The sequence below is a fragment of the Phoxinus phoxinus genome (genome assembly GCF_949152265.1).
Source record: "Phoxinus phoxinus genome assembly, chromosome: 25".
NCBI classification, from domain to species: domain Eukaryota; kingdom Metazoa; phylum Chordata; class Actinopteri; order Cypriniformes; family Leuciscidae; genus Phoxinus; species Phoxinus phoxinus.
Window position 1 is genome coordinate 1,404,530 of NC_136900.1, and position 22,473 is coordinate 1,427,002.

Below are 22,473 nucleotides of genomic sequence, written 5' to 3' on the forward strand. Positions count from 1 at the left end.
TTCATGATAGATGGAGTGACACCATGAACTCTGATTAGAGATTCACAATCAGTCCTGATACTTTCTGAACAGACTCATGATTCATGATCTTACTTTAGTGATGGTGCTTCATCTAGTGGAAGTGTAGCAGTGATGATGGTCACATGACTGAATATGGACACAGAGATGGACGTTCATCTGCACATCCTCAGTGTCTCAGGAGTCACAATAAACACACACAATAAAGTCATGATTGTGTAACTCTAGTGTATATGAGTGTGTTATCAGCACAAGCTGTTGTAAATCCTGCCCACTTCTTTGCATTGTCAGCACATGCTTCAGTGTCTGAGAGTGTTTATAGTGCTGTGAGTTTAACACTTCATGACTGAGAGCAGAACACACACACTCTTCATCATCACACGACTAAACCACAACTATGAACACAATCAACATCTTCATCTGGACCATTGCACTGTTTGCTCAAGGTTTGTGTAATGCAGTTTTTACAATTATTATTAATTATCTTAAAATGTGAAATATATCATACACTGTATATCATCATATATCATTTTCATTTGTGTTTGTGTTTTCTGTCAGAGTGTAGAGGACAGATCACTGTAACTCAGAGTCCATCAATACTAGCAGTTCAACAAGGAGAAGAAGTCAGAATAAACTGTAAAACCAGCAGTGATGTGTATGCTGGCAGTTACTTACACTGGTACTCACAGAAACCTGGAGAAGCTCCTAAACTCGTCATATATGCAGCAACAAACCTTTATACTGGAACTCCATCTAGATTCAGTGGCAGTGGATCTGGCAGTGATTTTACTCTGACCATCAGTGGAGTCCAGACTGAAGATACAGGAGATTATTACTGTCAGAGTTTACACAGTGGTCCAGTGTTCACACAGTGATAAAGAGTCGTACAGAAACCTCTGTCAGTCAGACGTCACAGTGACTGCACTGATACAGCTGAGAGAAACTGCAGCTGCTGATGGAGGATCACACACTACACAATATCAACCTTTCACACACTTTATTCATTTATTATGATGTAAGTAAACATGAAACACAATCTTATATCTTATTTCTCTTACTAAACTGCAGTATAATGTGGAGAAATTGTCCCTGTAAAACTTTCCACTACAATAGTATCTATATTATTTACTGTATGAAAGTCAATCTCTTTAATTGCACTTCTAAAAACTAAACTGAGTTCTGTTCACCTTTCCTTTAAGACCGTGTCTGACATCACACACTTCACTACTATATACATATACATATACATATACTGTATGAGGTGAAATACAGTATCTGACAGAAGAAGTGTGTCTGAATTCACTCATAAAAGAACAGGTAAAAAGTCCCCGGATGATCTACTACTTCCAGTGAGATTCTGAAGTGTGTTTATGATGGACACTTTACTATCCCATGATAGTCAGCTGCAAATATGGCTTGACCCCAAATAAATTCTAACAAAAGGTTTCTCAGTGGTTTACAGTAGTATCAGATGTACTTAAAAACGTACTAAAAGTTTACCAAAGTTTGACTCCAAGAAAGGCCCCATTTTCAAAATAGCGGCCGTCAGGTCCTTACAATTACCAATAAACCTTTGTATTCCTCCTAGACCAGGAATACTGGTGCCTGATACATGTTTGGGCCATTTAATATTCTAATTAGCATATTTGCATGATAGATAAGTGATTACAAGTACAATTATATATTAAAGCAATTGGTTACAAGCATATTTATGTGAAAAATAAGTTACATTTCCCTTAAGTAATTGCATATTTATCCTTTCTCACATCATTTTGCCTAGTGTTGGTGGTTTCTGTGGTTCATAACCATTCCAAAAAAGAATAAATTCATTAGAACTGTCTGGTACTGTAAAATGAGTCAAAACAGGGCCGCCACGTGAAGGCATGTGCTGATTGTCTGAACCCGTATCGAATCACGGCAATTCATTGGCTGATGGCGCGGGCGCCTCCTCAGCGGCGCTGCTTGAGAGCGGAATGACGTGGACAAAACTTTGGGGACATAACCAGGTCTAGGCCGTAGAAACACCTTCACAAGACCTGGGGCAAACTCCATACAAGGCTCACTCACAGAAAGAGCCTGCAGATCCCCCACGTGCTTGAGAGAGGCCAACGCTAACAAAAGTGCCACCTTGAGAGTCAGAGCCCCTACAGAACAACTGATAAATCCCAGGTGGGGACACTAATAGGACGTGCAGGCCTCAAGCGTCTAACTCCACGCTTAAACGAGGAGACCAGATGGTGTCTACCTAAGGGGACCTCGTCTGACTCCCGATAGGCAGCGATAGCCGCGACATAAACTCTCAAGGTGGTAGCAGATGTTCCAGCCACAAATTTATCCTGGAGGAATTCCAGCACTGAACTGCATGAGCCGAACACCAAGACTAAAAAACCGTCCACTTAGAGAAATATCTGCTAAGCGGACCCCTCCACCAGGGAGCTCAGTTCCGAGAACCACGTCTGGGATGGCCGGAATGGGGCTACCAGAAGGAGGCGGATTACCCACTTCCTCACTCTGCAAAGGACTGTAGGGATTAGCTTGACCAGAGGGAATGCATACAGTTTCAACTCCAGCCACGGATGAGCGAAGGCATCTACCCACAGAGGCGTCGGATGAGACAGGGAAAACCACAGTGGGGACTGTGTCGAGCTCTCCAAATTTGAGCAACTGTTTAGACCATTCCCCCGACTTCAGCTTCTGTCTCGACAGAAAGTCCGCTGCAGTGTTCAGGTCCCCTGAAACGTAAACTGTGCTCAGTGAAAGTCGACCTTTTCGCATCATCAGATACAATGCACTGTCGCCTGTGGTTCTCTCTCACGCACCCAGCCCCACTCGGGCTGGATGCCATGGTACAAGTGTGGCCGAGGCTACACCTGTACGCTTTTCCTCCGATATCTCTGCTTCCGGGAGTTCTAGAGAGGGTTCGCCGGGAAGGGGCTCATCTATTATTAGTAGCCCCGTACTGGCCGGCCCGAGTTTGGTTCTCGGACCTAGTGTCCCTTCTAGCCGGCTCTTCGTTGGAGATTCCAATCAGGAGGGACCTTCTGTCCCAAGCAGGGGGCACCATTTATCACCCTCGTCCAGAGTTGTGGAAACTTTGGGCTTGAATCAGCTCTTAGAATCGGGTATTTCGACTGAGGTCGTTGAGACTATACTCCAGTCTAGAGCTCCCTCCACGAGAAGACTGTATGCACTGAAGTGGAAACTATGCTCTACCTGGTGTGGAGAACGCAATTTTAATCCTGTTATCTGCCCTGTTGGTTCAGTACTTGATTTTCTGCAAGAACGTTTCTCTGATGGATTGTCCCCCTCCACCTTGAAGGTGTACATGGCGGCTATTTCTGCCCACCACTCTCCTGCAGGTGGTATATCTTTGGGGAGAGACCCTCTCATTGTTTGTTTTCTCCGCGGTACACTGAGGCTTAGGCCTGCACTGCGCACTAGAGCACCGCCTTGGGATTTGGCCGTGGTATTGGAAGGCCTGGCTTTAGCTCCCTTCGAGCCTATTGAAGAGGTTTCAGAGAAGTTCCTCACTCTAAAAACTTTATTTACTTTATTAGAGCTGCCCTGTGGCTTAAGTCAGTTATCAGTTATTTGTCTGTTTCAGGTCACCCAGATAGGGTGATCTGTAATGCGGCAGGCTGGTCCTCACCGCATACATTTGTTCGTTTTTATGATTTGGACCTAGACTCCACTCCAGGGTCTAGGGTGCTTGTTTCGTAGTATGCGCACATGTTGTTTTTAACGGAGACATGGATTGGTTCCGGCGCTGGTGAGTCATCTGTCTTTGGTGAACTTTGCCCCACAAACTGTTCATTCATAAGCACTCCGAGGAGTTCAGGAAGAGGAGGTGGAGTGGCTTTGATTTTTAAAAATCGAATTAAGGTACAAACACTTTCAGCTGGGAGCTTTTCCTCCTTTGAAGTACAATGCGTAAAAATCGAATCTGCTGCCTCACCATTGATATGCGCACTTGTTTACAGGCCCCCCAAACCAAATAATAATTTCATAAAAGAATTCTCAGATTTTCTGTCTCCTTATGCATCTTCGTATGACCGTTTGTTGATTTTGGGTGATTTTAATATTCATGTATGTTGCCCAGGTAAACCCTTGGTTAGTGAGTTCTGCCATGTAATGGAGTCCTTTGGCCTCCTTCAGCACATAAATCAGGCGACCCATGTGCATGGGCACACCCTTGATTTGATTTTATCCCATGGGTTTTCCATTGATAACATAAGCATTGAGAAGGCATTTCTCTCTGACCATGTGCCTATTTTGTTTAATGTTAAATTATTTAATCCACTGTATACAGCCAGAACTTCCGGTCACTACTCTCGTCATATTAACCCTTTTACTGCAAATAAGTTTTCTGAACGTTTCCTGGGAAATGATATCACTGCCTCTATTACCAACCATGACCACCTCTTGAGCCCTGATGAGCTAATATCCTCCTTTAACACATCTTGCTCAGCTATACTTGAAACTGTGGCACCTCTTAAATTCAGACGCCCTAATTTTAAATCTCAACAGTGGCTTGATGATTCCACCCGTCATCTCAGGCAGGTTTGTCGAAGAGCTGAGCGTAAGTGGAAAAAGGATCACCTCACAGTCTCTCTAGAAATATTCAGAAATTCCATGGTTAATTTCCAAGCTGCAGCTAAAAAAGCCAGGACTAAGTACTTCTCTGACATTATAAGCAAACATTCCCATCGCCCTAGAATTTTATTTAATACCATAAATTAAATTCTTAACCCTGAAGTCTCCTCAGAGGTTGAGGCATCCACCAATACCTGTGAAGAGTTCTTGACTTGAAGTTTTTCGCTGAGAAAATTCACCACATCAGAACACAGTTTATTCCTGTTGTATCTGAAGCACCATTACATGTCCCCATTACTACAGCAACTTTTGACCAATTTCAAGCAGTTCCCCACACTGAACTGTGGGACATTGTAAAGCATATGAAACCATCAACAGCCCCACATGATCCTATCCCTTCACAGATTATTAAAGATGCTTTTGCTGCTATTGGTCCCTCCATTCAATTTATTCTTAACTCCTGCCTTGCCGCCGGCACCGTTCCTTCATGTTTCAAGCATGCGGTTGTCCAGCCTATGCTAAAGAAACATAATCTGGACGTTAAATGTCATACAAATTTCCGGCCTATCTCTAAACTGCCATTTATTTCTAAAATTTTGGAGAAGGTGGTTTTAACTCAGCTGCTTCCATACCTTAACTTAACAGAGATTCTAGAGCCATTTCAATCTGAGTTCACAGCCCATCACAGTACTGAGACAGCCCTGTTAAAGGTGACAAATGACCTGTTGCTCACTCTTGACTCAGGTGATAATGCCATTCTGGTCCTGTTAGATCTTAGTGCTGCATTTGACACTGTAGACCACGTTATATTACTAGAACGTCTCGAACAATGGGTTGGCATTAAGGGTATAGCTCTTAACTTATTTCACTCTTACCTCCACCAAAGATCTTTTTCTGTATCTATAGGCCAGTATTCCTCATCTTCTGCCCCTGCGTCTTATGGTGTCCCTCAGGGATCCATTCTGGGTCCAGTACTTTTCTGTCTCTACATGCTCCCCCTAGGTAATATCATCCGAAAACTCAATATTTCATTCCATTTCTATGCAGATGACTCCCAACTGTACATCCCACTCAAATCTGACAAATCCATGCAGCAACTTCTAGACTGTTTGAAAGAAATTAAAATCTGGATGGCTAACAATTTCCTTCAGTTAAATGACAACAAAACTGAGGTCATTGTTTTTGGTCCTTCAAAGTCAATTTTTTTTTATCCCTGTCAACTTTGGCTCCCTTGCCCCCTATGTTAAATCACATGCACGTAACCTGGGTGTGATTTTAGACTCCTATCTCCTAACCTGCACAAACAGATATCATCTGTTGTAAAGGCTAGCTTTTATCAATTAAGAATAATTTCCAAACTTAAGCCTGTCTTGTCCTACAATGATCTGGAAAAAGTCATCCATGCGTTTATAACCTCCCGCCTAGATTATTGTAACTCTCTCTACTTTGGTCTCCCTCTAACACTGGTCGCACGGCTTCAGATGGTCCAAAATGCAGCGGCTAGGCTGCTCACGAATACAAAAAAACGTGAACACATTACACCTGTTCTAGCCTCCTTGCACTGGCTTCCAATCCAATCTAGGATACAATTTAAAATACTGCTGATGGTTTTTAAAGCTCTTCACGCCCTGGCCCCCAGCTACATAGATGGTATTATTCATCCACATGTAGCCCCCAGGTCCCTTAGATCCTCTAGCCAAGGTCTCCTTCATGTTCCACGGTCTCGGCTTAAGCAAAAAGGTGACAGAGCCTTTTCTGTTGCTGGCCCTCAGCTGTGGAACCAACTGCCACCTGAGATTAGAAATGCCCCATCAATCACAATTTTTAAAACTAAGCTCAAAACTCACCTGTTTACATTGGCCTTCCCTGTGTTTTAACTGTCTTACCTTGCTATGTCTGTAACTAACTGTTTTCCTCTTGATTTTAGCTTAAATTACTGATTGAAAGTGTATTTATTTGTATATTTTACTTTTATTATTCAGTGGCTACTGCACTATGTACAGCACTTTGGTCAGCGCGAGCTGTGTTTAAATGTGCTATAAAAAAATAAATGTTACTTACTTACTTACTAATATGTTATGCAACAATAAATGACCAATAAGTTAACATTGAGAGTTACGTTTTGGTTTATCGCCATTTCGCCGATGAAAATTCCAAAATGAAACCACAGCAGGAACAATCTCTGAAACTGATAGTGGTGATTCTGTTGCCTTTGGTTTGCTCAGTTGGGGATATTCAATTTAATTAATCAATGAATAATACTATTGATTAGCATTAACAAACATGGACATTTATTATTTTTTTAATTTAATACTGTGAAGCTGCTTTGAAACAATCTGTATTGTGAATACAAATATTCTTGACTTGACTTGACTTGAATAATCGGCGTTTTAAACGGATGGGTTCATTTAATGATTCAATGACTCGTTTGCTTCGTCGCTGAATCAAACAGCCGTTTGAACAAATCGGTTGAATGAATGACTCGCTTATTAAGTCACTGACTTGCCGCCACCTACTGTTAGTTTTAGTTTCATAATTAAAGTACCCTTTTAATTAAAAATTAGAAATTATTTTATATTTACATATTAAATAAAATAATCATTTCTGGCAATGTCCTCCCCTCTCTCACGCCTGACTGGTTAAAAATTGTAGGGCTGTGGTCCATCAAGAATTTGATGGTTTCTCACCTCCTCCGTCTCCCAGTCGTTCTGCATAGTCAAGCCACAAACAGTGGGAATCTAGCGGAGAATGGGCTGCTACTCCCTCTTATGACGTCATCACCCAGTTACAGTAACAACATGCTACCTTTGAAGAAACCCAATAAATGTTATTTTATTCGTATTTTATTCTGTCGTATTTTAAGACAGAATTTTTTTAATATATACTGTACATATTGAGCATTTTAATTTACACATTAATTGGTTGTGGTGGTTAACCTGCAATTTACATTTTAAAATATAATAAAGACTTTTCATATTTAATGGTATTAGATGATTTGATAATTGCATTAATAGATAGTTTAAATAAAACATTTGCATTTGTTTTGTGAAAGGAGTTTTCACTGTTCTGACCAGCACTAGCTACTTGATTTCTTCATCTTATGGTAGTTAAGCAGTGAGTTTCGGCGTTGTACGGGAAACGCACCCCAGCATGGGTCACCAGCGTGTGGCGCTTCCAGAGCTTCAAACCAGTGAATCATTATGCAAATCAGTCGGCTCAATGGTTTCTAAAAGCTTTGTTTCTCCCATCACTAGAGAAACATGATTATGGTTCATTTTTGAATTGATAACAGCAGACAGTGCGGTTGCACTTTATGTTATAGTATGTGCACTTACATGTGCTTACCTAAGAAAGTACTGGGTAATATAATGTAACTTTGGGTTCAGGGTTAGGACTTATTACCCAGTTGCAACTATAATAAGTACATATGTACATGGGGAACAGGACTGTCAAAGAAAGTGCTTCGACTATGCAGCATTTCTTTATTGTTTTTGAAGGATACAAGACAGTTCAATTACTTTAATATGTTGAATATCAGAGGAACTATCCATGCTTACTATCCTTGTAAAGGACTGATCATCCTGGAGACCATCAACTCTACACATATTATATGTGTCCTTAACTAAACACAGATTCAGATTAGAGAGATTATTGGGGAACCACTGATCTACAGTTTCATGACTGAACTCAATATTATTAACTGTGTGTGTGTGTGTGTGTGTGTGTGTGTGTGTGTGTGTGTGTGTGTGTGTGTGTGTGTGTGTAAGTGTGTGTGTCAGTATATGTAATGTCCCTGTGCTTCGGCCATGTAAAGCCGTTCTTTAACCCTGTCAGTAAAGCTCTTTGACTCTGATGAGTCTGAGGTGAGTCTGTATCTCGTCCTGATCTCTCTTCGGTCTCGTCGTGAGCTCACAGTCTACAGCAGCTTTTGCATTCAGAGAGTGTTTTATATGATCAGCACATGCTTCACTCTGCATGTGTTTATAGCTCTATGAACTGAACATGACATGATCAAGAGCTCTTCTTCATCAACCAACAAACATGACTTTCAGCATCATCTTCCTCTTGACTCTGCCAGTGTTTAGTTCAGCTTTGAAGAATGATTTATGATTGTATTTTCACACACTAATAACACTATATCATTACAATCAACATCACTCTTGTGTTTATGAAGAGAATGAGTCAGTGTTTCAATATGATCATCATGTTTTAGGAGTAATATATGATCCTGTCAATCAAACTGAACAGATTCTGTCACTTCTGCTGTCTGGACGAGATGCTTTCCATTTGAGCCACAGAAACTTTTACATTCTTACACAATTGATTTTATTAATGATTTTTATGATATTTATTAAAGTTCACCACCTTCTTTACATGTAAATGTGCAGCAGAAGTGAAACTGCTCCAGTCCAGATCATGCGACCAATCACAGAGTGAGACTGAAAAGCCCATTTGCATTGTCAGGCTGGAGTGATTGTGATCTCTCAGAATAGAGCAGCTCTGTCTCCAGAGACCATGTTCAAACCCCAAGAGCTTTATTTGACATTTACTGCGACATCAACCTTCTGAAAAGCACCTGCATCTTCATCTGTTAGTGGAATGATGTTGTCAGACACAAAGTGAACTTGTTGAGAAGCTTTATTGAATGTTGCAGCAAACACAGCAGATTGAAAGATCACACACACACACACACACACACACACACACACACGCACACACACACACACACACACGCACACACACACACACACACACACACACACACACACCCCCGTTTGTCGGACTAGGGGGACAATTTTTTAATTTTTGGGCAAATCAGACTGAGCACAGCGCTGCGGGGACACCAGGTTCCAGTGGTGCTAGAGCTACAAAAAACATATAAAAAATCATGAAAAAAATCAGCGAACCTATACACGACTTAAAATTAAAAGATTTTCTTTGCACAACTGAGATATAAAAAAGTGCTCTTTTTCAGACTTTCTGGTGGTTTGTAAAGACTTTTCTGTAACACGGTCTATAAGGACAGTGTGGTGTACAAGGTCAATGATGTCACCATACACATATACCAAGTTGAACCTGCTTTAAAAGGACACAAGGTCTGTAAGGCCAGTTCACCATACACATACACCAAGTATAAACTGCTTTAAAAGGACATAAGGTCTGTAAGGCCAGTTCACCATACACATACACCAAGTATAAACTGCTTTAAAAGGACATAAGGTCTGTAAGGCCAGTTCACCATACACATATACCAAGTTGAACCTGCTTTAAAAGGACACATGGATTATAAGACCAAAGTGACTGAGGCACACCATTATAATAATATGGGATATATTAAGGTCATTTTTGTTTCTTTGTTGACCTCTGTTGTGCATTACAATTTGGCACAAAAGTTGTAAATAACTCATCACATCGGGACATAATTTGCATATAATGTACATAAGCAGCACAATCAACTCTACACTTCATCCTCTAGAAAACATCAGCACCCACAATCAAATTCTGTCAAGCTACAAAAGTGTAAAGATAACACCACAGCTCTTATCTGATGGGGTCTACCTACAGGTGGGCACATGTCAATAAATCAACTAAGAGCATAACACAAAAACTGCTTGCATCCATTAGGACGAACTCAACCCCACCAGCACATGCCATTGCATCCTTGCTTCCTAGTATTATGGAGTTTTTCCATGTCCTGAACCAACTGCCAACCTGCAATGGACTTTATGCACAGCTGCACTACTTCCTGAACTTTAGCTAGCTCCTTTGTTTCCTGTCTGCCATAATTGAACAAACTGCTTAATCCAGGTGTGTCTGATTATTGTTGTTGGTCAGGCACACCTGGATTAATCAGTTTGTCCAATAATGGCAGACAGGAAACAAAGGAGCTAGCTAAAGTTCAGGAAGTAGTGCAGCTGTGCATAAAGTCCATTGTGTTTCACATCCACACTGCAATCTGCGTGTCCAGGGTCTGCCATTGCCCACTGCACCAGATCATACATGACCTGAGAAAAGAGCCTTTTCGGAGTAATGCCGATGCCTTTGTATGCCTCATGTCTAGTCAATGTTCTTGTTTCAAGCCACGCTTTTGTTTGAGCTTGTTTTTGGATATGTTACGTTAATAAACTGCATTTGGGTTCTCTACATCTTGCCTCCAGTGGATTAATTGTTACACTTACCAAACCACTCTTCAAAAACATGTTTATCTACTTAGGGATATTGTCACAAATTACATTACGTTAGGGTATATGTTAAACCTATTTAAAAACGATCTCTATGAGAGTTCATCAGCTTTACTAGCAATTTGAATAGTAAGGGTTTATAGAATGCAACAAGAACATACAAAGCAGCAACATATAATGGATAATGAAGCCTAAATAGCCTAATAAGTAACTTGAAGGCCTCCATGCTTGATTGCATTTTCTTTTAAAACTTTGTCAGTCACTCACCCACTCCCCTTCAACCAGTCCTGTTTGTGGAACGTAGGTGTCACGGTGTGGCTTTTGTTCCTTGTTGTCTGTCATGTGATTCCCTGTTTGCCATGTGTCTTGTTAATTGTCTGATCATTGTTCCCATGTGTTTCTGATTAGCCACGCCCCCTTGTTATCTTGTTTAGCTTGTTTGTCTGTGTATTTATACCTCTGTGTTTCAGTTGTTGGTTGTCGGTCGATGTTTGTGTTTGCTGTAGCTTGTAGATGTTTCTTGTTCCTTTCCTGAGTTTCCTGTTCTGTTGTTTATTAAATAAAGTAGTGCGTGCACGTGGATTCTCTCTACGCTTCATCTATGCCTCAGCGTAACAGATCGACCGACCACAAGATGAATCCAGCAGCACAAATTGTGTGTCTCCGTCAGGGAGAGAGGCCCGTGGAAGAATACATTGTGGACTTTTTGGAGCTGGCTCACTTGACCGGTATGGATGAGTTAAGTCTAATTATCTTTTTCACTGGAGGACTATCAGAGCCGATCAGCTCCCTTATGCCACTTCATCACCCTAGCTGGAGTCTCCAGCATTATATTGTCCATGCTCTTTGGCTGGCCGGATCAACTCTTACAGAGGGTTATGCAGAAGCCTGCAAACTGACAGTACCCGCCAAGCCTGAGCATCTTCAAGTCATGCCTGATCTTCACAACAGCCCAGAGCTTCCTTCGCCGCTGGTCCCATCCAGCCCAGAGCTTCCTTCGCCGCTAGTCCCGTCCAGCCCAGAGCTTCCTTCGCCGCTGGTCCCGTCCAGCCCAGAGCTTCCTTCGCCGCTGGTCCCGTCCAGCCCAGAGCTTCCTTCGCCGCTGGTCCCGTCCAGCCCAGAGCTCCCTTCGCCGCTGGTCCCGTCCAGCCCAGAGCTTCCTTCGCCGCTGGTTCCGTCCAGCCCAGTGCCTTCACCGCTGGTTCCGTCCAGCCCTGCCGAGCCTACGCTCCACGTCAGCCCTGCCGAGCCTACGCTTCACGTCACGTCTGCCGAGCCTGAGCTTCACGTCACGTCTGCCGAGCCTGAGCTTCACGTCACGTCTGCCGAGCCTGAGCTTCACGTCACGTCTGCCGAGCCTGAGCTTCTCGTCACGTCTGCCGAGCCTGAGCCTCATGTCACGTCTGCCGAGCCAGAGCTTCACGTCAAGATGGCCGCCGCCGAGCCAGAGCTTCACGTCAAGATGGCCGCCGCCGAGTCAGAGCTTCACGTCAAGATGGCCGCCGCCGAGCCAGAGCTTCACGTCAAGATGGCCGCCACCGAGCCAGAGCTTCACGTCAAGATGGCCGCCGCTACGCCTGTTCCTGAGCCAGTTCCTGATCCGGTGTCTGTCGCAGTTCCTGATCCGGTGTCTGTCGCAGTTCCTGATCCGGTGTCTGTCGCAGTTCCTGATCCGGTGTCTGTCGCAGTTCCTGATCCGGTGTCTGTCGCAGTTCCTGATCCGGTGTCTGTCGCAGTTCCTGATCCGGTGTCTGTCGCAGTTCCTGATCCGGTGTCTGTCGCAGTTCCTGAGCCGGTGTCTGTCGCAGTTCCAGTTCCTGAGCCGGTGGTGTCTGTTGCAGTTCCTGAGCCGGTGGTGTCTGTTGCTGTTCCTGAGCCGGTGGTGTCTGTTGCAGTTCCTGAGCCGGTGGTGTCTGTTGCAGTTCCTGAGCCGGTGGTGTCTGTTGCAGTTCCTGAGCCGGTGGTGTCTGTTGCAGTTCCTGAGCCGGTGGTGTCTGTTGCAGTTCCTGAGCCGGTGGTGTCTGTTGCAGTTCCTGAGCCGGTGGTGTCTGTTGCAGTTCCTGAGCCGGTGGTGTCTGTTGCAGTTCCTGAGCCGGTGGTGTCTGTTGCAGTTCCTGAGCCGGCGGTGTCTGTTGCAGTTCCTGAGCCGGCGGTGTCTGTTGCAGTTCCTGAGCCGGCGGTGTCTGTTGCAGTTCCTGAGGCGGCGGTGTCTGTTGCAGTTCCTGAGGCGGCGGTGTCTGTTGCAGTTCCTGAGGCGGCGGTGTCTGTTGCAGTTCCTGAGGCGGCGGTGTCTGTTGCAGTTCCTGAGCCGGCGGTGTCTGTTGCAGTTCCTGAGCCGGCGGTGTCTGTTGCAGTTCCTGAGCCGGCGGTGTCTGTTGCAGTTCCTGAGCCGGCGGTGTCTGTTGCAGTTCCTGAGCCGGCGGTGTCTGTTGCAGTTCCTGAGCCGGCGGTGTCTGTTGCAGTTCCTGAGCCGGCGGTGTCTGTTGCAGTTCCTGAGCCGGCGGTGTCTGTTGCAGTTCCTGAGCCGGCGGTGTCTGTTGCAGTTCCTGAGCCGGCGGTGTCTGTTGCAGTTCCCGTTCCTGAGCCGGTGGTGTCTGTTCCAGTTCCTGAGCCGGTTGTAACTGTTCTTGAGCCAGGGTCTGTCTCTGTTCCGCCTTGGTCTTCACCGCCCTGGCCGCCAGATGGACTGTCGTCTCCGCCCTGGCCGCCAGATGGACTGTCGTCTCCGCCCTGGCCGCCAGATGGACTGTCGTCTCCGCCCTGGCCGCCAGATGGACTGTCGTCTCCGCCCTGGTCGCCCGATGGACTGTCGTCACCGCCGTGGCCGCCCGAGGGGTCGTCACCGCCGTGGCCGCCCGAGGGGTCTTCACCGCCGTGGCCGCCCGAGGGGTCTTCACCGCCGTGGCCGCCCGAGGGGTCTTCACCGCCGTGGCCGCCCGAGGGGTCTTCACCGCCGTGGCCGCCCGAGGGGTCTTCACCGCCCTGGCCGCCCGAGGGGTCTTCACCGCCCTGGCCGCCCGAGGGGTCTTCACCGCCCTGGCCGCCCGAGGGGTCTTCACCGCCCTGGCCGCCCGAGGGGTCTTCACCGCCCTGGCCGCCCGAGGGGTCTTCACCGCCCTGGCCGCCCGAGGGGTCTTCACCGCCCTGGCCGCCCGAGGGGTCTTCACCGCCCTGGCCGCCCGAGGGGTCTTCACCGCCCTGGCCTCTTGCACAGCCTGCTCCGCCCTGGTCGCCTGCACAGCCTCAAGCTTCAGGCCCTCTTCTGCTCCACGGGCCTGGCCCTCCATCCCTCCCCCGAGTCCGCCTCCGCTTCACCGCCCACCTGAACTTTCATCTTTTGTTTTTTTTTGTCTTTGTTTTTTTTTTGTCCCTTATGGGCGTCAGGAGCCGCCCATAGGGGAGGGGCTATGTCACGGTGTGGCTTTTGTTCCTTGTTGTCTGTCATGTGATTCCCTGTTTGCCATGTGTCTTGTTAATTGTCTGATCATTGTTCCCATGTGTTTCTGATTAGCCACGCCCCCTTGTTATCTTGTTTAGCTTGTTTGTCTGTGTATTTATACCTCTGTGTTTCAGTTGTTGGTTGTCGGTCGATGTTTGTGTTTGCTGTAGCTTGTAGATGTTTCTTGTTCCTTTCCTGAGTTTCCTGTTCTGTTGTTTATTAAATAAAGTAGTGCGTGCACGTGGATTCTCTCTACGCTTCATCTATGCCTCAGCGTAACAGTAGGTTTACTCTCAATACAATGAAACAACCTCAATTCTCTCAGACAACCTAATCACATTATTATAATTATGCTTGCTCTTTTGTTGTTTTGTGGTCTCACCAAGTATATTTAGCTCAGTTGATTTCATTATGTTTGACTACTAAACTCAACTCATCTGCATTTAAGCTAAAAATGTTAAAAAATAATAATCTAGGTTTGTCATTATTAACACACAACACAACATTTGTTGAATCACTGAATTATATTTGATTTGGTCACCTCAAAAATCCATTCCTTAACCAAGGACAGCTTTGCAAAAATTAATAAAATAAAATAAAAGTGAATCAGGCTAACCACATAGCAAAACAAAAAAAATGGCCTGTGAACCAAATAAATGAAGTGACCTAAACCATTTCTGAACACAGGAACCCAACTTGTAAAACATGCCTAGAAAAGTAAAGGCTCAGGCTATCCAAAAGTGCATTTTAGCGTTTAGCATTTGAATGCCTTTTAAAGGCCAAGCCTCTGTTGCGTACAAAATCTCTAATGTTTTGGATGGATCTTGTCTCCAAGATAGGTTGTTCCTTTGCCTTGCACTTCAGGCACTGCTCACTGGTGACAGTGACACCGTTTTCAATAAAAGGCCTCATATGTTTCATCACAGCTTGTATCTCCTCCTCAGACCATGGTCTCTTCACACACCGCCTTGATGAAACACAGAAACCTGAACAATTAAAAAATTAGATTAGAAGATCAAAAAAAAGACAAAAGATCCCACAAGAAGTACTTGCAGGTAGGGATGTTGCTGTTCAAAATTGCCAAACAAGCTGGAACTTGTGTAGACAAAATGTGTGTGATAATAAATAGAATTTAGATCTGCTAAAAAGCAAGTTAGATTGTTTTCATTAACATGACATTTCATTACACTGCTTGTTAAAACAAAATACATCCAGCTTCTTTATATGCTTTATGTCTAACCAAACATAATGTAAGTGTTGACTGCACATTGGCAAGTGTGCCTAGTGATGGACATGGCAATGCATTTATATAATACCTTGAGTAACGGAGTCAGGGAGATGAGGTGAACTGGAAGTTACACAGACAGAGTTCCCCTGGTCATCTAAAAAACATATTGCACAGTATAAATGTATGGGCTTAAAGAGACACCATGGGCATGGAGGGGATAGGTATAAAACTGCAGACAGCCAATTCTACATTATAATAACTATACATTTTACTAGGAAATTATGTAGATTTTACACAGGCCAAGTCTTCCCTGTTGTTTTAAAATTATCATGCAAACTACTGAACACATTAAAATACTAGCCACAAAGCATATGTCACAATGAAGAGAGATGACAAAAAGTTAAGCTTCTAACAAAAGTTAAGCTTCTACAAAATCGTACTACTGGAATATTCCTGACTAAAATTTAATATACTATAATGAACCCACAGATCCCAGCTCAACATAGCCTATGTTGGGCAAACTTTGGGTCCATCATTAAGATTATACCTTGAGCTGCAGTCTCGGAGAGGTGAGGCGATCCAAAAGTGCCAGAAGCCAACATGTCTTCATTTTCTAAAAACAAAACAAAGTTCATACATGTTTGAAATAACACTTAGGCGGTTATCTAAATGTATTAAAAAAAAGCCTATTTTAAATGTTTCACCAATACAATTACAAAATCTGCAACACAGAATACAACAATTTCAGTAGCCTTGGGTCCCAATTTGAACAGTACCTTGCAATGTGGAAACATTAGGGAGTTGCTGTGATCCTGTATCCATATCGTCCATGTCATCTATTAAATGACAGTTAATAATTATTCATAATTATTTATCATAATTTAATCTAAAAATGTTATCAAATGTTATTACACCAACCATATACACATACACCTAGATTTAACAACATGTAAATGATACATACCACCAATTTCGTCCAGAGATTTCCCTTGAATATCCTTCACACTTCCCTTCTCCATAGCCATAAGCAGCTTTGAGATCTTGGCCAGCTGAATTATTGATTGGGGCAGTCGATAGTACTCCCTATGCACCCTAATGTCATGACCGAGAAAATCGGCCAGCTGGTCAAGTTCATTATCTTTCAAGTTCATGACTTGGCTTATTGTGGCGATCTGTTTGCGAAGGTTAGTTGATCTGAGGTTTTGAGGATCTTCGGCTCCACAAGCATCTGCAAATTGACCAAACTGCCCTCTGTAGTGACCATCACTAGAAGGAACAGCGAAGAGGTAATTGTTGTTTTCAGTTACTCCGCACTCTTTCCTCTTACTAATGAGGAGTGACAGGTTAGCAGTCATATCAGGGGTCAGGATCACAGCAACTTTTCGTCCTTTTTTCCCCTTCAATTCCACTCTGGCGAATTGTTTGCAAAGTCTCTTCTCAACTTCTGTAAGCCCAGTGCTTATGTCATCATTTAGTTGTGACATGTCACGATCTTCAAATTTTTTTACAGTCATCCGTGCCACTTCACCTTCCCTCCTCCTATTAAACAAAATGACTTGACAGAGGGTCAGCTTTGCTAGTGCTGCATAAGTGCCTGCTGTTGGGTTATCGGCTAGTTTCTCCTTAGCCAGTTCCACTTGCTGACCAAGATATAACTGTAGCTTCTGAACGTCTTTGGCCAGTGGAAGCCTGGTGCTCTTGTTGTATTTTGCCTCACTCAGGTTTGATAAGGCAGAATGGGAAACTAATTCAGACCACTTTGTTTCATGAAGTGTGTGAAACCTCCTGATGGAATCGATCCCCTCTTGGTCCTCTTCCATGAGGGCACGACACATGATGAGGTCACTTATCTTTCTGAGAGAATGCCCAATTTTCAGGGCCAAACTTGGGGCTTTGAATGTGTTGTTTTCATGATCAAAACCTGAAACTCTCTTGACAGCACTAGTAAGAACAAAGAAGTTGCCTGGTTTTATTGCCTCTTCCATGTTATTCAATTCAATTCAATTCAAGTTTATTTGTATAGCGCTTTTCACAATACACATTGTTTCAAAGCAGCTTTACAGAAAATGCATTTCAAAAATATACATACAAAAATACAGTTAGTTAATCATGAAATTTAGGGCATAACATATCGCCGGCGTTGGGTCGTCTCTTCACAGGCGTCGAGTCGTCTCATCACAGGCGTTGGGGCATCTGAAGTCTCCATGAGAGGCTGGATACATAACTGGAGCTGACGAACTCTATTTGAGTTATCTCGGGACAGGCGTCCCGAGATAACAACAAAAAAGGCAGATGGGAAATAATTAGCGTAGCTGCTGTTCATAATATGAATGCATTTGATCTGATTTAACTGTAGTATAAAAGGTATGAGATGCATCATGTGAATGCTTGGCTAAAGAGATGCGTCTTTAATCTAGTTTTAAACTGGGAGAGCGAGTCTGAGCCTCGGACAGTATCAGGAAGGCTATTCCAGAGTTTAGGAGCTAGATGTGAAAACGCCCTCCCTCCTTTAGTGGACTTAGATATCCTAGGTACGACCAGAAGCCTCGAATTTAGCGATCTTAAAGAGCGCGATGGAATATATGGCGATAGAAGATCTCTTAAATACACAGGAGCTAAACCATTTAGGGCTTTATAGGTCAGTAACAATACTTTGTAATTGATACGGAACTTAATAGGTAACCAGTGTAGAGATGATAAAATTGGTGTTATATGATCATATTTTCTTGACCTAGTAAGAACTCTAGCAGCTGCATTTTGGACTAACTGTAGCTTGTTTACTGAGGATGCAGGACAACCAGCTAATAAAGCATTACAGTAATCCAGTCTTGAGGTCATGAATGCATGAACTAACTTTTCTGCATCAGAAACTGATAGCATATTACGTAGCTTAGCAATGTTTCTAAGGTGGAAAAAGGCTGTTCTTGTGACATTTGAAATATGATTTTCAAAAGACAAGTTGCGGTCTAGTATAACACCCAGATCTTTTACTGTAGAGGATAAAGTAACAGGACGTCCATCTAGATTAAGGTTGTATTGTAAGAGGTTTTGTGGGCAGTTTTTTGGACCAATCAGTAATACCTCCGTTTTATCTGAATTTAATAGAAGAAAATTACACGTCATCCAATATTTTATATCTTTAACACACTCTGTCATTTTAGATAATTTAGTGTTATCATCTGGTCTAGATGAAATATATAATTGAGTGTCATCAGCATAACAGTGGAAACTTATTCCATGTTTTCTTATAATATTACCAAGTGGCAGCATATAAATTGAGAATAGCAGGGGGCCTAATACAGATCCCTGCGGCACTCCATAATTTACTGACGTTATCTTTGATTTTTCCCCATTTAAATGGACAAAATGGTAACGGTCTGATAGGTACGATCTAAACCAGCTTAATGCCTGTCCCTGAACACCAGTGTAATTTTGAAGTCGATCTAAGAGTATTTTATGATCTATAGTGTCAAACGCAGCACTAAGATCGAGTAAAACTAGTATTGAGATACAGCCTTGGTCAGAAGCTAAAAGTAAATCATTTGTAATTTTAACCAGCGCAGTTTCTGTGCTATGATGTGGCCTGAATCCTGACTGAAACTTTTCATAGATATCGTTTTCTTGCAAGAAAGAGCACAATTGAGCGGACACAACTTTTTCTAGTATTTTAGACATAAATGGAAGATTTGAAATGGGTCTGTAATTTGCTAGGTTATTTGGATCTAATTGTGGTTTCTTAATAAGAGGTTTTATAACTGCCAGCTTGAATGTTTTTGGAACATGTCCTAAAGATAGAGACGAGTTAATAATATTGAGAAGAGGCTCTTCCACTACAGGTAACACTTCTTTCAGTAGTTTAGTGGGTATTGGATCTAATAAACATGTTGTTGGTTTAGATGCAGTGATAAGTTTATTTAGCTCTTCCTGTCCTATAGTTGTAAAGCGCTGTAGTTGTTCTTGAGGGGCGATAATTGAGGCTGAATCATAAGATGCTGTCAAAGATTGTACATTTACAATTGTGTTTCTGATGCTTTCTATTTTCTCAGTGAAGAAATTCATGAAATCATTACTATTAAAATGTAACGGAATATTTTGTTCAGGTGATGTCTGTTTATTTGTTAATCTAGCCACGGTGTTAAATAAAAACCTTGGATTGTTTTGGTTATTTTCTATTAGTTTGCGTAGATGCTCAGACCTGGCTGCTTTTAGAGCCTTTTTATAACGTGACATACTGTCTTTCCACGCGATTCTAAAGACCTCTAAATTAGTTTGTTTCCATTTGCGCTCTAAGTTACGAGTTTCTCTCTTGATAACATGCGTAGCACTGTTGTACCATGGTGCTTTAGTTTTCTCTCTAACCTTTTTTAATCTAATTGGTGCAACAGTTTCTAATGTACTAGAGAAAATGGTGCTCATACTGCTAGTCATTTCCTCTAGTTCCTCTGTTTGTTTGGGTTCACTGAGGAGCGGAGATAGATCAGGTAAGCTATTCAAGAATCTATCTATAGTGGTTGGAAGGATTGTTCTGCCTGGTCGATAACGTGGCGCAACATGACACATTTCAGCCGTACGTAGTATGCAAGTTACCATGTAATGATCAGTGACATCATCACTTTGCGGTATAATATCTATATCGGTTGGATCGGTTCCATATGATATAATTAAATCTAGAGTATGATTAAGACGATGAGTGGGACCACTAACGTTTTGCTTGACCCCAAAGGAGTTTAATAAATCTGTAAACGCAGCTCCTAACGCATCATTTGTGTTATCAACGTGTATGTTGAAATCTCCAACAATTATTGCCTTATCGGCATTGACCAATAGATCTGAGAGAAAATCTGCAAACTCTTTTAGGAAATCAGCGTAAGGCCCTGGCGGTCTATATACGGTAGCCAAGGCTAGAGATAATAGGGATTTCTTTCTTACATCTAGGAGCGTAACATTTAGCACAAGTACTTCAAACTAATTAAACCTGTGGCCTGTTTTCTGAGTAACATTAAGAATATCTCTATAGATTGTTGCAACACCGCCGCCACGACCAATCAGACGGGGCTCATGCTTATAACCATATCCTGGTGGAGTGGACTCATTAAGACCGAAATAATCATTTGGTTTAAGCCAGGTTTCAGTAAGGCAGAGTACATCAAAGCTATTATCAGTGACCATTTCATTTACAATAACCGCCTTAGGTGTAAGCGATCTAATGTTTAGAAGACCTAGCTTTAGAAATTGTTTTTGTTCACCAATATTGAGATTTTCTGGTTCAATCACAATTAGATTTTTCTTAGATCCTGCAGTAGATTTATTGTTTGGCCTCACTAAACGAGGAATAGACACAGTTTCTATATAGTGTTCTACACTGGTACTTATATCAATTAATTTGGGACAGCAAAGAATGTGATTTGGACTTTGACTTACTAGTCATATGGTGTGTAACGTCTTGGAGATGTTGTCCGACAGAACAGCCGCTCCGATTCTGCTGGGGTGCAGGCCATCAGCACGGTAGAGCCTAGGTCGCTCCCAAAACAGATTCCAATTATTTACAAAGAGCAGTCTCTGTTCATTACACCATGACATCAACCATTCATTTAGTGCAAACAATCTACTGAACCTTTCTTGTCCTTGTCGGTACGTGGGAAGCGGTCCAGACACGACGATCTTTGCTTCAGGCGATGTTCTGCGTACCGTCTCGATCAGGCTCCTGTAGTCCCTCTTCAGAACCTCCGTCTGCCACAGCCTGATGTCGTTCACCCCCGCGTGCAGCACGACAGCTCCGACGCGCTCGTCACCGTTCAGGATCTCGGGAACCTGCGCAGCGACATCGAGAACACGAGCACCAGGAAAGCAGTGAGTGCGCACCATACCTTTACCTGAGGTAGCGCGGACATGCCGGACCATGGAACTGCCGATGATCACAGCGTCGTCGCGTTCCGTCTCGCGAAGAGGGGAGAAGCGGTTCCGGGTGGAGATCTCGAAGACCGGGAGGGGCGGAGAGGTCCTTGCTCTGGTCCTGGCTCGTGTCTTCCGCTGTGGCATCATCCAGGGTCCATGGTGCTGTGTCGGTGTCGGGGTAAACGAAACCAGGGGTGCTCGGGTCCTGTGCAGAGAAATACACGGAGTAGAGGAGGCCGGAGTCGAAAAGTTACTAACCACTGACTTGTGAGCATCGGCGCGTGATGCTTCAAGCGCTGATCGTCGGTCTCGCAGCTCGGCCTGCCTCCCCAGCAGATCACGGATCTGCTTCTCCACGGACTCCAGCTCCAACCGCACCGAATGCAGCTCAAACGTGTCCTCACCTGCACTCAGAGGTAGACACACATCCGATGTATTCGCCATTATGACAGATGAACAATAAATTAGCAGTGATGCTACCAATATCACTACTAATTTAGGACTGAAATCATGGATAGAACCCGTATCCTTCCAGTGATTCGAGTGTAAATAAGACGGTCGATAGGCGAGACCACGTGTGCAAATGCTAGCGGGCTAACTTAACGTTAGAGATAGTAACGGAAGTTCGGAAAGTTGGATATAACCAGCGATATCAAAGCAATCCGATTGTTTTTTATAGAGAGTAACGTTAGTATCGGAGATATGTTCACATGCTCACAAACTAACAGTTAAGCGATTCGAAACACAAACTCCAAACACAACCAAAGCGGTTCGAACACAGACACAAACTTCAAACACAAACAGAGCGATTTCAGTGATTCGAGTGTAAATAATACGGTCGATAGGCGAGGCCACGCGTGCAATGCTAGCGGGCTATCGTTAGAGATAGTAACGGAAGTTATGGATTCTAGTTGTGTGGCGCAAAGTCACAAGTAATCTCCCAAGTTCCCTTACTTTCTGTCTTATATACTCATGCTTTGATCTGTCACTCCCATGCTTATTAAAGAGGGACTGGGCAAACTGCAGGAGATAATGATCATTCCTTATTGCAGTGGACACGTCATCCTTGTGCATTTTGCCCAGCACTGACCAAAGTTCACTTGAAATTGGCTGGGACA

General features: G+C 43.5%; 2 protein-coding genes and 1 gene segment (V, D, J or C); 1 reads left to right on the forward strand and 2 right to left on the reverse strand.

Annotated features, from left to right (window-relative positions):
- Nucleotides 1-415: 415 nt before the first annotated feature.
- LOC306993717 (immunoglobulin kappa variable 1-39-like) lies at nucleotides 416-893 on the forward strand. The segment is given in 2 exons: nucleotides 416-464; nucleotides 577-893.
- Nucleotides 894-14,565: 13,672 nt separating this feature from the next.
- LOC306993551 (uncharacterized protein) lies at nucleotides 14,566-17,419 on the reverse strand. Of its 3 annotated transcripts, none has more exons than XM_079603415.1 (5): nucleotides 16,425-17,415; nucleotides 16,237-16,296; nucleotides 16,008-16,064; nucleotides 15,549-15,614; nucleotides 14,566-15,218 (listed from the first exon to the last, which is right to left on the reverse strand). In XM_079603415.1, exons 1-5 carry the CDS (start codon nucleotides 17,293-17,295, stop codon nucleotides 14,980-14,982), a joined length of 1,293 nt encoding a protein of 430 aa, XP_079459541.1. In that variant the 5' UTR covers nucleotides 17,296-17,415; the 3' UTR covers nucleotides 14,566-14,979. The 3 variants fall into 3 exon arrangements, with proteins under 3 accessions (XP_079459541.1, XP_079459540.1, XP_079459542.1); XM_079603414.1 differs by having other exon boundaries at nucleotides 16,008-16,073; XM_079603416.1 differs by having other exon boundaries at nucleotides 15,071-15,199; nucleotides 16,008-16,073; nucleotides 16,425-17,419.
- Nucleotides 17,420-17,481: 62 nt separating this feature from the next.
- Nucleotides 17,482-22,149, reverse strand: LOC306993553 (uncharacterized protein). Its single transcript, XM_079603418.1, has 2 exons — nucleotides 21,614-22,149; nucleotides 17,482-21,517 (listed from the first exon to the last, which is right to left on the reverse strand). The coding sequence occupies exons 1-2, from the start codon at nucleotides 21,797-21,799 to the stop codon at nucleotides 20,885-20,887; spliced, it is 819 nt and encodes a 272-aa protein (XP_079459544.1). The 5' UTR covers nucleotides 21,800-22,149; the 3' UTR covers nucleotides 17,482-20,884.
- Between the last annotated feature and the right edge of the window lie 324 nt (nucleotides 22,150-22,473).